Raw genomic sequence first — 12944 nt, forward strand, 5'->3', positions numbered from 1 at the left:
AGGCATTTTAAATGTCCTCCCTAGCAACACTTTCCAGTTCCTCTTGGCGGGTCCTGAGTCGTTCCCGAGCCAAATGAGGTATATCATTTCTCCACTGAGTTCTGGGTCTACCCTGGGATCTCTTCCCAGTTGGGTGAGACCAAGCAACCTCCAGTGGCTTATTTAATACTTCCTCCACAGTCTGCCTCTAAGGTTAGGGAAGCTCGTTTTAGCCGCATGTATTTGCAACTTTATTTGGTCATCAGCCAGATCATGACCATAGGAGAGGGTTAGAACATGGACCGATCGGTTCAGCCTAAATAGTTAACTTTTGGCCCAACTCTCTGTTCACCATAACAGCCGGGAACATTCCTGCATTACTGGTGTCACCATACCAATCCCGTGCTCAAACTCACACTATGCCCATTTTGTTTTTCTTCTTTTTGCTGTAGACATGTATTATTTGACTAATTTCTGCTTGTTTTGAGTCTAAGACATAAGATTAATTCACTGATGCAATACGTTTGCAAGGTTGAGATCATTACATTGTCCAGGATTAGCTCAGAAGTGCTAAAAACCTCACTTTTCTAATAGATGGGAGTTGGCTGGATGAGCGTCATGCCATGTTGCCAGGCCAATGTCAGTCAATGCCTTTTTGTATTTTCCAGAAGTTCTTCCAGAAATGGACAGCCAGGGGGAATATGAAGGACAGAACTTCACCTTTACAGCACCGGACAGTATGGACAATGGTGGCTCCCAAAACCTCACTAAACTCACTACAGCAAACATGGAGGACATGGAGGAGTATTACAATTTTGGAAAGGATACAAGCAGCTACACTACACCTTGAGTGGCGATGGACCAGAAAACTTTTTTCCTTTTTTTGTTTCTGAAGGCAGAAGGAAATTACAGAATTGTTGTTGAGACTTTGGGAGACTCTGGGAAAAGGGGTTTTCATTTAGTTTTGGCCTCCTTCCAGAAGCGCCAGACTTGGCGGACTATGATGGGAGGCCAGGGAGGAGGAGGAGTGCTTCAAAGGAGACGTTTCAACTCTGTTGCTTATAACCGAGACACTGAAACAGTTGACACGGTGTGAAGCTCTTCTTTTGGGATAACTACGCTTACCGGCTCAGACTCTCACTGGTGGACAGTGAAATCTGTATGTTGTGTGTATGTATCAGTTATTTGAAGAGGAAAAAAAAGAAAAAAGTTGCAGTTGCAGAGCCATTGGTTACATTTAATGTGATAGAAATTTGTTTGCCATTTTTGTCATTCACAACCAATGTATACCCTCATATTTTTGACTGAAAGTGCCAGATAGACATTTTGCAACTAAGCTTCCACAGTGTCAGCTATTTACTCACTGTATATCGAAGTTTTGATACATAGTCACAACATATTCATAGGTTTGAATGCTCTTAGTTAACAACTCCTAATTGTAGTTGCCCGTTCCTGCCTATTCCTCATTTGAAAGTTCAGACAGGTCTATCTTTAAGTGCATTTGTACTTTTTGCACATGACATTGTAGCCTTTTTTGTTTTCTTTAAAAAAAAAAAAAATCTTAGTAGGGCACCGACTACCAAAGTTGCTACTGTCTCATGTCGGCTACAACCAGAAAACAAAACTGCCGGCATGTAAAGCCCTCTCACTGTACAAATGATTCTGCAACATGCAGTGTGTTTACCCATCTTTTTTTGTTTCACATGGTTTAGCTTTGCATTAATAATCTATCCCGTGTAGTGAATATACTGCTCTAGGTTTTGAATTACCGAGTGAACAGAACAAAAAGCACTTTTTCATCAAAACCTGTCATTTTTTCTGTGAAGGCGGTCTTCAGTAAGAGTGAATTCATTTGCCTCAAGGAAGAAGAGCTGGGGATGGAAGATAAAATCTTCCGACCCCTTATAAAGGCAATATTATTAAACATAGTTATGCTTTTTCAATCTTGTTTTGTTTTTTCTAAACTGCTGTTTACCTAAAATGGATATTTCATGGTTGTCAGTTCAAATACGAGTTGCAGAATGAGCAGTTTGAGCAGAGAATCAGCAGTTTGGGTTTTTATTTGTTGTTTGTAGTTTCAGCACTCTTAAATCCAGGGCTGGGTCCACTTTACTTTTAATTCAATTTATTCAGAAATATTTTCCCCATCATGGGGAAAGTAGCATGAAAAACAAGAGATGACACAAACCGAACCTGTGAATTTAAAAGATGAAAATAAATTATTTGGAAGTCGTGCTTGCTTAGATTTTGAAATGATTGAATTAAAAGTGGACTGACACTGGTCCTGCCACTCAGAAATTCTGTTTAGGGGAAGATGGATAACTCCCCCTGTCCTGCCATGCAGGTCAGCCTTGATATGCACACTAAGCCAGAGGAATGGTCTACTAGTTCTTTTTTTGAGATGAGAAATATTAAACTGAGACCTCATGGAAATTGACCATGAATTATTTAATAAAGGTTCTCTAGTTTAAGTGATGAAGACTGGTGTTTTAATCCATCACTATCTGGGGGATAATCCTTATGATCTTTTAGAGATACACCCACTTTTTGTGTACGACCTCAAATTTGACATTGTTTTATCATTATATCTCCAACATTTAGTTGGATTGCCACGAAAGTTGGTACGCGATACATTTTGGGTCAATATTACTGTGATTTGTTGCTGAAGAACAAGCACATTTGAATATTGATGGAGCATTTTAATTTTCTTGGTCTGCTGCATGGATGCTTTTGGCTTGGGGCCAGAGAGCACATTTTGGGTTAAACCTGAGGTCTTTAACTCCCAGTAGAGCTTATGGACTGGTCAGCTGCTTCATGGGTGCTTTAAACTTCCATAAGAGCAAGATTGATCAATTTTGCTCAGAGATATAGCTCTTTTATTGCTGACGATGAAGTTAAGTTTTGGTTTTTTGGTTTTTTTAAGACTTTCAATGGGAAGTTTTAAAGAGAAGTGAGATTAATCTAAATGTCAATAATCAAGAATTGTGTTCATTTTCTTTCTTTCTGCCTTGTAACAATTGGGGTAGAAAGAGCAAGAATCTACCATATTTTCTGAATAGTGTTTAGATCTGTTAATGTCTGACAACACTTTAAATACCAAAAATATTTTTGAATATGTCTGAATGCTCATGTTTCTTTAAATTTAGCAGTTTTAGATGAACAACCAGGCCTGGGATAAATCATTTCCTTCCTTAGGGATACATATAGATTCTTATACAGGATGAAAAGAGCAATGGTGAACACAAAGGAGGACAACCATGGCTGGGAGGTTAATTCAGGTAATGTGATTGGCGGTCTACCTGACATGAAATTGGACATGGAATTTTCCACTGCAGCAAACCTCAATTATTCTGTATTACAAACAGGAACAAACGCTAAACGCAGTCTGCAGGTGCACTTTAGCCAAGGATCAGTTTAAGATTGGAACAGTGAACCAGTTAACCCAGTTTTCTTTTCCTTAAAGAAATATTCATAATAAGCAGCAACATAATGCATAGACGTTACAGCAACCGACTGGATGACTGTGACCATGTCGACATCTGCTGGTCATACACCGTGGCTGCCAGCACAGCTAAAAGCTTTGCCAAAACTCCCATCAGGCTTGGCCCCCTGCTGGTACAACACTACTCGGCATTATGCACTACGGGGTGCATATGATGGCTACAAAATGAGCATACAGCACCGCATGAATGCACTGCTGGACAGGAGCTCATGAGCAAGTGCATGAAATTAAAATGTGCAATAGAAATGCATGTGGTGGCTTTTCCTCAAATGATTCTGTACAGTCTGTGCTGAGAAGTGTTTTTTTTCTGTCCCAGGATAAAAGCACCGGCCTGACAAATGAACATGAAAAAGGCAACTCCGCACACACGAAGTGTAATTAAATGACAATTTCTTTTTATAGTCATGCTGATTAAGTACAATGTGACGTTAACATAATGATATCCAAATTTTGCTATTCCCTGAAGGTATGCTCTAATTTAATGAGAAAGCCTGAAACATCTTTAAACTGTCCATAATAAATGAATATTACCATTAATAATTAATTATAAAATTTACTAATTTGTACAAATGTGGCAATAGGAAAAGGCAAACAAAACAAATATACAAATTTTAAATAAAGGCATGTATTGCGGAGCAGCTTCAAAACTGGATACAAAGATTCATACAAACAAGAGGGTAAAATGTTATTTTATACAAATCTAGAAATGCCTGGTTTTTTTTGCTACATTAACAAAAATCTTCATATTGTCTTCTAAATGTTATTCAGTTGCCGAGAGCTTTATCGAGGTTGGTCTTTATGGCATCAAGGAAGTCTGTCGTGTTGACATAGTGTTCATTTAGCTTGCAGCTACAATGGAGAGGGTAGAGAGTGATTAGTTGACATAAAGTGTGTATTTATGTCTAAATATTAGAAAAAAATTCTACAATATGAATTATAAATGAAAATGTGATCTCACTTGGCCAAGCCATGGATGCAACCTGCAAGATCCTTGGTCATTATACCATTTTCCACCGTATCCACGCAGACTTTTTCCAAAGTTTGGCAGAACCTGGAATTTGTAGTGCAATAGCAGTTAAAATGATATAAAACTGTATAAATATATAATATATGTCAAATGAGTAGATGACACTAATAAGATATGTACTTTATCAAATCAGGATTCTCATCCAGTTTGCCTCTGTGCTCCAGCCCTCTGGTCCAAGCAAATATGCTTGCGATGGGGTTGGTACTGGTTGGTTTTCCCTGTAGAGCAATGTTAGCATTGGTCATTTAACTCCCTGTAACCCATAACCTAACATATAGTCAAAGCTCTGAGTCTTTTCAGATTGATTCAGTGGCCCTTACTATCTGGTGTTCACGGTAGTGCCTGGTGACAGTGCCATGTGCGGCCTCAGCCTCGATGGTTTTACCGTCGGGACACACAAGCACTGATGTCATGAGACCCAGAGAACCAAAGCCTGGTACAAACAGAAACATGGAATTAGAAGGAAATCACATCAGCATGAAATCACGAAAACATGAACATCACGTCCAAATAATGCAACATTGGGAGCTCTGCAAACATACTCATTATCTAACCGTAGTCTACTTACCCTGAGCCAGAATGTCTGACTGCACATCTCCATCATAATTCTTGCAAGCCCAAACAAATCCTCCAGAGGACTTCAGGACCTGGGCCACCATGTCGTCAATGAGACGGTGCTCATACCAGATCTTCAGCTTGTCAAACTGCGGCTTGTAGTTTCTAAAGGAAAACAAAGAAATTCAGTGGCTTTGTAGATGTTAAACAACCAATAATAAAACATTTTGATGGCTCAGTGAATAATGTTTTCCTCTAGCATCAGAAACAGCACCAGGTCTAATACTCTACTGCTGTGTGTCTTACCCCAGCTGGTTACCCCAGCGACATGTACTGCACATTTCAGCTTATGGCCATGATGAATCTGATGAATGGCACAAGCTGAAACATGGGGGTTTCAATGAAATTAAGAACCTCCAAAGCAGGTGTAGCTTTCTCAGATACCTCTGCTCTGCTCTCTTTTTAATGTACATCTTACTTCTCAAAGATGTCCTGGAAGATGTCTTTAAAGCGGCCATCGTAGGCCTTGAGGATCGTGTTCTTGGTGCTCATGTATAGGGGCCACTTCTTCTGGATGGCATACTGGAAGCAGCTGTGAGCAAATCCACTGATGGACTGAGCAAAGAAAACATAGCACTTGCTTGATCAATAGCATCATAGAACATTAAATTAAAAACAAGGAGAGTACCCCAAAGTATCTTATCTTTCTCATGTAACCAAACCTATAAAGAAAGTTACTATTACCTCATCCGTGTTGTACATCCCCATCCCACAACCTCCTGCTGGGAAGTCATACACCTCCCACTCCTGCTTTGTGCTTCCATCAGCTGGGGTAAAAACAATCTTAAACTTGCCAGGCTGGTTAATGACAAAGTCTGTGGCCCTGTACTGTAAGACAGTCAGACACTGGTATGTGAGTCTGCACTGCTTTAAGTCTGGACAGAAAGAGAAGATGCACATTTGTCTTGTTGTTTTTTGTTTACCTGATCTCCAAAAGCATGCCTGCCAATTGTTATGGGTTGTGTCCATCCAGGAACAAGACGGGGAATGTTTTTGCAAAGGATTGGCTCACGGAAAACTGTGCCGCCTAAGATGTTCCTGATGGTCCCGTTGGGACTCTTCCACATCTTCTTTAGTTTAAACTCTGAGGAGAAAATATAATAAACACATATAATAAGCACAAGAAGGTATTAATTTGTGTAAATATAATAGAATTAAAATGCACTCAAATGCCTCTAATTCTAATGAATCTGTACAAAGTTAAAACAAGTCTGAGTCTAACTTACCCTCAACTCTGGCCTCATCAGGGGTGATGGTGGCACATTTGACAGCCACGTTGTATTTCATAGTCGCCAGAGCAGAATCTATGGTGACCTGGTCATTCGTCTGGTCTCTGTAGGGCAGACCCAGGTCGAAATACTTCAGCTCAACATCCACATTGGGCAGGATGAGCTGTGCAAGATGTCAATGTGTAAATTGCCTGAGGATAATTTGGCACAGAAACCACAAAAATGCATACATGCAGAGTTACGAGGAAACATTTTGATTCCTTGACACGTCAAGTGTCACCTAGTGTTTGATTTACCTTCTCTTTAATGAACCCCCATATGATGCGAGTCATCTCATCACCATCCATTTCCACGACTGGCTGGTCCACTTTGATACGTTTTGTTGCATCTAAAAAAAAAAAAAAAAAAAAAGTTACATTACTGTTGTATTAAAGCCGTAAGAGTCTGAAAATGACAGGGGAAACGAAAGGTTAAGTTTGCACACTTGTGTAAATAAAAGGTAAAATTGTTTTCGATGTTAGGAGTTTATTCACAGCTTTGTATTATACTTCTTAATTGACTCCAAGTCTTCCAATTCGTGTCACTTTCGGGAAGCCAGCCATTGAGCTCTGAATATCTCTGAGCCGACTAGGCTTACTTTTATCATCTGAGACACCTGCATATCATTTTTACATTCCTGGCAGCTGGGTTTCACTGAGGCAGTGACCTTCGGATTATAAGAGTGCTCCGATATCATTTATTACCTGTCAAGCCCTTTTTGTACCTGACAACATGTGGACTAAAGTAGCAAAGCAGGCTGGCACCAAACTTACTTACATACATTATTTCTCCTTTTTATTCTTTTCACGTTAGAATACAAACTCTTTAGATTTTATTCAGCATGACCACACTGGCTTTTCTTTATGTTATTACCTTATTTATTTGTCATTTTGTAAAAATGAAACACCTCTGAATCACTTTTTGTGTAATCTTACAATGTATGACTCACCCATGGATACTTGCCAAACAGCAACAACGACTCACCTGTTTCTATCATTTCCAGTCACTCGCTATAACTTATGACTCTGCCACACTGTGCATCTAATGTAACCACATTAATGTTATGAGCAGTTCATTCTGAGTCATTGTGTTGTCGACGGTAAACTTACAGTTTCTCTGTTGCAGTCTGTGATGGCAGACGGCGGCCGGTGAGACCACTGCGGGGTTTTGCGACAGCGCAGCGGCGGCACTCCTCGACACCGTAGTCAGAGCTTTAAGGTATCCCGCCATGTATACTAGTGGTTACTTAGGGTCAGCAACTGGTCCACTGGGACTATAGCTTCTTCCTAATGAATGGACGTAAGGCCTGTAGAACCCGCTAAACTGATGACGCTGGACGTCGGCGCTAATAACTTCCACCCACGTCAGCTTGGAGAAAGACCGCTTCGCCCCGATTGGCCAGTGGAGCCGGCACAGGTTCAAGTCCACTTCAACTCTTCTTCCTATTTCATTTGAAACACAGTAGTAGAATGCAGTATACACGCTCCATGTGTATGTAATGTGGGGGTTTTCCACATTAAAAGCCCCAACGTAATCCGCATAAACAGCTAATGTACAGTGTAAACATCTGTCTTCTAATTTCTTTGAATGCAGAACTTCTTTAAAGAATAATAATGACAAAGAACTTAGAAAAAATAGAAGAAAAAAAACAAAACATAGTAAATATAAAAAGATAAATAATATAAATTTGTTCCAGGTTAAAAATTCATCTGCTAGATACTAAGAAGTGGTTTCTCTGTGTTTTAGATTTATTCACTATCAAACTACTGTTGATGTCTCTGTGAAGGTTCTCAGTCATCCAGGTCATCGTAGTCTAAGGAGCTTGGAAAGAAAAGCGTCTGTGATTAGGTAGAGGATCATTAGGGGGTCCATTGTCCCTCTTGGGGGGATACTCCCACAGGGCTTAACTCTGGGACTCTCCAGCATGTGACCTTAGAACTGAAGAAGCTTCTCTGATGAGAGGTGAAACGTCTTCAAACAACTTAAAGAAGTCCAGACACTGTTCTTTTCCAAGCTCCTTAGACTACTGTTGATACCACAAATGCTCCTAAATTTTAAAGTAATCACTAACAAACTTTAAAAAAAAAAAAACCCCAGGGAGATCAAGTGTCTCTGTAATGCCTCTGGCAACTTTTTACTGAGTTTGAATCCACTTCAAACTACAATCAAACTACTTGGATTCACTGCAAATAATTGTCCTCAGTGATCACCTTTATTACATGCTTAAACACTTCTTTCCTGATGTTACTGCCCCCCAACATCGGCTGCCCAATAAAAAGAGTATGAGGGCTCACTGACTGATTTGATAAGTTTGAAAAATTATGTAAATCATATGTTATGTCTTCTGACTTATTTTCGCAGTAACTTCCACAGGACATTTACTGCCAAAGAGCACACAGGGGATTTGACATTATAGCCAAACACCCTACAGAGACACCTTGTGTTGGGTTTTCCTTTAATTTGCCACATTTCTATATAGCATTATGCACAGTGAAAGTCAAATGTTCAAGTCAAGCTGCAATAAGCAAAATACATTTTTAATGTGGCAGGACATTAGGATTAGAGTTTCCAATGGAGCGTCTTGAAAACATGGAGACCTAAAGTATTAAAGACTGTTAGAATAGCTTTAAGTACAATCTATAGTTTCCTTAATCTCTAAATTTTTAAAATTAAATAACATCGCGTATCATTGGATTTGAAAAAATATCACAACACTCGGTGCCAAACTTTAATTTGACAATGTCTAAAAACTTTCTGGCATGATTACTCTCATAATTGGCTGAAAGTAACCCTCTTTCAGGTTAATGAAGATGTTTCACCTCTCATCTGAAAATGCTCTGGTCAGAACTGAAGAAGCCTCTAAGATGAGAGGTGAGAAACAAGAACCCAAAAAAGACATCCAGTTACCTTCGACTCAAGTGCTTGAGACTATCATGACCTGGATGACTGAGAACCTACACAGCCGTATTTAAAAAAAAATAATAATAATTTGTCTTCAAATCGAATTGAAATGTCAAAGAAACTATTTGTGCAAAAAATGATATCTGGTTGATACTTGGTGACTTTCCAGTGAAGAAAATGTAAAACATATAAATGAGAATCCAAAACAACAAACAAACAAAAAAACAGTAGTTGCGTGTATATGTATAAGGTTATATGTATTTAAATTAAAACAGTAAACTTCAACTTGGTTGGCATGAGGAAAAAACAAATGCCTAAGCCACTCCGTATGAAACAGACAAGACATGAGAGAAACGGAGCTCTCATAGCTCATAATGATTTTGCACACATAAATTAAGGTAACAATACATATAACAGATGTTATACAACAAATAAAACTCAAATTTAAACACAATTCCTCTTTGGTTTTTATGTGTGATACTACTACAGATGACAGAAATCCACAAAGCTGCTTTTATAAGTGAAACTAGGCTACTTAATAGGCAGATCAAAATAAACATGCCATCTCGTCCACCTCTATAAAAATAAAGTCTCTAAAGGCTGAAAGATGTCAACTGCATTTTAAACACAGACGTGAGTGGGGTTTCTTTTCAGTAGAAAGTTGTTGAATGAAAACAACTTGTGTAAAACCTGAATTCAAGTTTTGCCCGACAGGAATGTGAAAACTCCTTGATCTATCCATTTACCATTGGCTTTGATGAAAATACTAACAATATGTGTTCACATTAGCAAGCTTCCACTTGAGTTTCTTATGGCACACTGAGACCTTGGTTTAAGTGGTAGCTGCCACAGAGCCTTTCTTGTCAGAGAAGAAGCTCTTAAGCATCATGACTTGACCGATGCCGATGACAAACAACAGGACGGTTTCTCCGATGGACCAGTAGGTGACGCGCTCCAGCAGGTGCTCTGCTTTTGTGCGATCCTGCGCCTCTCTCAGCCTGTACCATGTCTGCGAGTCAGCCACCACCTTCAGGATCTCATGAATGGCGACGCAAGACGACTCCAACTGATAACAGAAAGATTAATGGAAATTCATCAATATGTACAGTAGAAGGTGGATCGCACAGATCAGAGTCACATAAACTCACTATACATTTGACCCTAGAGGTCTCAGTACTTGAATTAAAGAGTAGTAACACTATGCTATCCTATAGTCTGATATGAAATGCACAGTCACAACTCTTAACAATAAACACTCAACCTCTTTATTTATTTTATGTATAATTTTATATTTATTTTACTTTATTATATTTAAGATATCTGTTATGTCATACTATATTCTACTGACCTACATACCATTCTACTTATTTAGGTTATTTTTGATACATTTCTTGAGATTAACAACAAATGCTGGTTTTAAGTTGCATCAAAGGAATTTCCAAACTCTTTTGAGAAATAAAGTATGGCTTATCAGATGTTACACTCTGTGTTTTGAGAAGCAGCAATGCTGTCAAACTGTTGACATTTCCTCTTTTGGGTGATCTGTGTAATTCCAGGAACGGAGAGTGCATTTAAATACAATATTTCCTTGTGAGCTTAATGTGAATAACTCTTGCACCACCTTGTGGACATTATATAAACACCTTTAAAGCAGCAAAAATACTATACCAATTTTAGATTACTTGTTATCACCTTACTAAGCATAACTGATATGTCTGTACTCATTTTTCATGTCAAAATACATCCTGTTTTTTCTGATTCAAATCATGATACAAACGTCTGTGATATGACATTGCAGTTCTGTCTTCTCAAGGCATGCTTGTCTAATTGAAGGCAGCAATGTTTAAACAGTGATAAGGTAATAAATTAGCTATCAAGTAATCCAGCATGTTCTTAAAAACAAACAAACAAACTGCACCTGACACACTGAAAGCACCGTGTTCATTACTGACCTGAGTCAGAGCTGTGGTTCTTTTCATGCTGTCCAGAATGGGTTCCTCATTCCCGTGGCGGAAGTCCAGATACACTACTTTGTGTGTAAAAGTGGAGAATTCATTGCTGAAGCAAACCTTGTAGACTCCCTTCATAGTTGTGGTGTGAGAGAAGCTGTCATACTGCTTCTTCTTCTCATTATACAAGGCATTGTCATGAGGATCTGTGACGAAGCAGTCCACATCATAGTTGCCCCCTGAAATAACCTAAGAGAAAATAAAACATATATAGAAGGAAAGAAAGTTGCAACGTTGCGTCGCTGTTAAATATATTGAAGTTATTGGATGTGGCTGTGTGTGTGTGTGCCAGCTGTTCCTCTGGGAATTATTGGGCTTCTCTTTAAAAGTCTTTATCTTGAAACGGAAAATAATCTGAGATAACATATGTTTTCAATTGATTGAAAAAAAACGGAGCCAAATTTAAGTAAATCAAAATATGCATTCTGCACTATTTTACGATTAATAGACAATTATAAATTTGTTCTTGATTTCTGGAAGCCGGAGAAAAAAACTTCAGCCTAAAAATTAGTCTGACAGCATCTGCTAAGTGCACACACTGACGTGATGGAGCTCTCAGAGGAACTTACTTGAAAGTCTATGTCAAACTTCACGTCTTTCTCCAGCTCCTCGTAGAAACACTGCTTGTCATTGTCAGGCAGTTCAAATGTGATCTCAGTCCCAGACACCACACATGCACCACACAACAGCAGCAAACAGGTGAGTGACAAATACAACATCGCGACAACAAAGAGAAGGTGCAGGCAGACAGACTATTCTTCACTATTCAACAATGATGTTAACAGTTTGTAGTTCTGACGTGGCGCGAGCATGAAGAACTTCCGGGACACTGTTGTTTAGTTTTTTTATTTGAAAAAAAAAAAAAAAATCCAACTTCTTCCAAACGTAATATAAAGACAGACAAGACCCAATTTAAGCTTTTAACGCAATTTAAAATATTTTAACACAAGTTTAGACCCACAAAGCGAAGAAATACGCTTAACCAGCTGTACAGAGATTTTAACCAATAACAGAGCATTACAACAGGTTTCCCCCTTTCAAAATAAGGGCACGGGATTAACAAAAGAAGCTGGAAACGAACAGACAAACGAATTTTAATAAATAAGGGAAGTCAAGTGAATTTTGAGTTCCAAAGTAGATTAATTTGCATGCAAAATTATTACTATATATTATTACTTGCACCAGTAAAGGTTTTTAGTAAAATTATATTTTCATGGCACAAATGTACTTAATCAGTAGTTAAATCATTCACTAATGTTCAAAGGTTCTAAGATGACTACCAGTTTAATTTCATCTGTTTCTACTAATGACAGTGTTACGTCAAATTATTAATTAAAATTGTATAAATCTGTTTTACATGGTGTTTTAATTTGAAAATCCCTGTGAGAGATGTCTGACGAGGCAAGCAGTATTTCTATACCTTATGCTATAGTGGGAGTAACTCACTGCAAACAGATGCTCATAATTCAGTACACGGTGTATCCTGAGCACATAATAGTACTATTACTACCATTACAAACAAACAAACAAACAAAAATAAATCATAACAAAGTAATACACAACCAAGGTTCTACTTTGCAATGCATATTTAAAAATGTATTTTACCTGACATTTAGAGCATGCCTGCACAAGCTGAATGGCTG

At 38.5% G+C, this 12944-nt stretch overlaps 3 protein-coding genes across 4 annotated transcripts in view; 1 reads left to right on the forward strand and 2 right to left on the reverse strand.

Moving 5' to 3' along the window:
• znf710b (zinc finger protein 710b) overlaps window positions 1-3167 on the forward strand; it is a 29547-nt gene extending 26380 nt beyond the window's left edge. Inside the window, exon 5 of one of the 2 annotated variants that reach the window (XM_086273673.1) lies at window positions 648-3088. In XM_086273673.1, the coding sequence (XP_086129799.1) occupies window positions 648-829 (182 nt within the window). In that variant the 3' untranslated portion in view covers window positions 830-3088. Of the gene's footprint in view, window positions 1-647 lie in introns of both variants that reach the window. The other variant, XM_086273650.1, reaches the window with a different exon arrangement.
• Window positions 3168-4086: 919 nt separating this feature from the next.
• Window positions 4087-8363, reverse strand: LOC147338756 (isocitrate dehydrogenase [NADP], mitochondrial-like). Its single transcript, XM_086273745.1, has 11 exons — window positions 7501-8363; window positions 6649-6740; window positions 6350-6515; window positions 6047-6207; window positions 5808-5951; window positions 5542-5678; window positions 5077-5228; window positions 4829-4941; window positions 4629-4726; window positions 4440-4532; window positions 4087-4330 (listed from the first exon to the last, which is right to left on the reverse strand). The coding sequence occupies exons 1-11, from the start codon at window positions 7619-7621 to the stop codon at window positions 4246-4248; spliced, it is 1362 nt and encodes a 453-aa protein (XP_086129871.1). The 5' UTR covers window positions 7622-8363; the 3' UTR covers window positions 4087-4245.
• Window positions 8364-9532: 1169 nt separating this feature from the next.
• tmed3 (transmembrane p24 trafficking protein 3) lies at window positions 9533-12122 on the reverse strand. The gene is made up of 3 exons (XM_086273993.1): window positions 11871-12122; window positions 11245-11490; window positions 9533-10358 (listed from the first exon to the last, which is right to left on the reverse strand). The coding sequence occupies exons 1-3, from the start codon at window positions 12018-12020 to the stop codon at window positions 10125-10127; spliced, it is 630 nt and encodes a 209-aa protein (XP_086130119.1). The 5' UTR covers window positions 12021-12122; the 3' UTR covers window positions 9533-10124.
• Between the last annotated feature and the right edge of the window lie 822 nt (window positions 12123-12944).

This window comes from Aulonocara sp. 'chitande type north' Nkhata Bay, linkage group LG1 (genome assembly GCF_057382095.1).
Source record: "Aulonocara sp. 'chitande type north' Nkhata Bay isolate Kocher_YH1m ecotype deep benthic linkage group LG1, A_spYH_male_GT1.1, whole genome shotgun sequence".
NCBI lineage: Eukaryota > Metazoa > Chordata > Actinopteri > Cichliformes > Cichlidae > Aulonocara > Aulonocara sp. 'chitande type north' Nkhata Bay.

Bases quoted from the DNA above. Each gene is read 5' to 3' on its own strand.
- LOC147338756 (XM_086273745.1), bottom strand. From the start codon at position 7,621: ATGGCGGGATACCTTAAAGCTCTGACTACGGTGTCGAGGAGTGCCGCC. The intron at 6,741-7,500 runs GTAAGTTTACCG...TTTTTTTTTTAG, and splicing joins CAGACTGCAACAGAGAAACT to ATGCAACAAAACGTATCAAA. The intron at 4,942-5,076 runs GTAAGTAGACTA...TGTTTGTACCAG, and splicing joins GTCAGACATTCTGGCTCAGG to GCTTTGGTTCTCTGGGTCTC.
- tmed3 (XM_086273993.1), bottom strand. From the start codon at position 12,020: ATGTTGTATTTGTCACTCACCTGTTTGCTGCTGTTGTGTGGTGCATGT. The intron at 11,491-11,870 runs GTAAGTTCCTCT...ATTTTCTCTTAG, and splicing joins AGTTTGACATAGACTTTCAA to GTTATTTCAGGGGGCAACTA. The intron at 10,359-11,244 runs GTCAGTAATGAA...TTCTGTTATCAG, and splicing joins GAACCACAGCTCTGACTCAG to TTGGAGTCGTCTTGCGTCGC.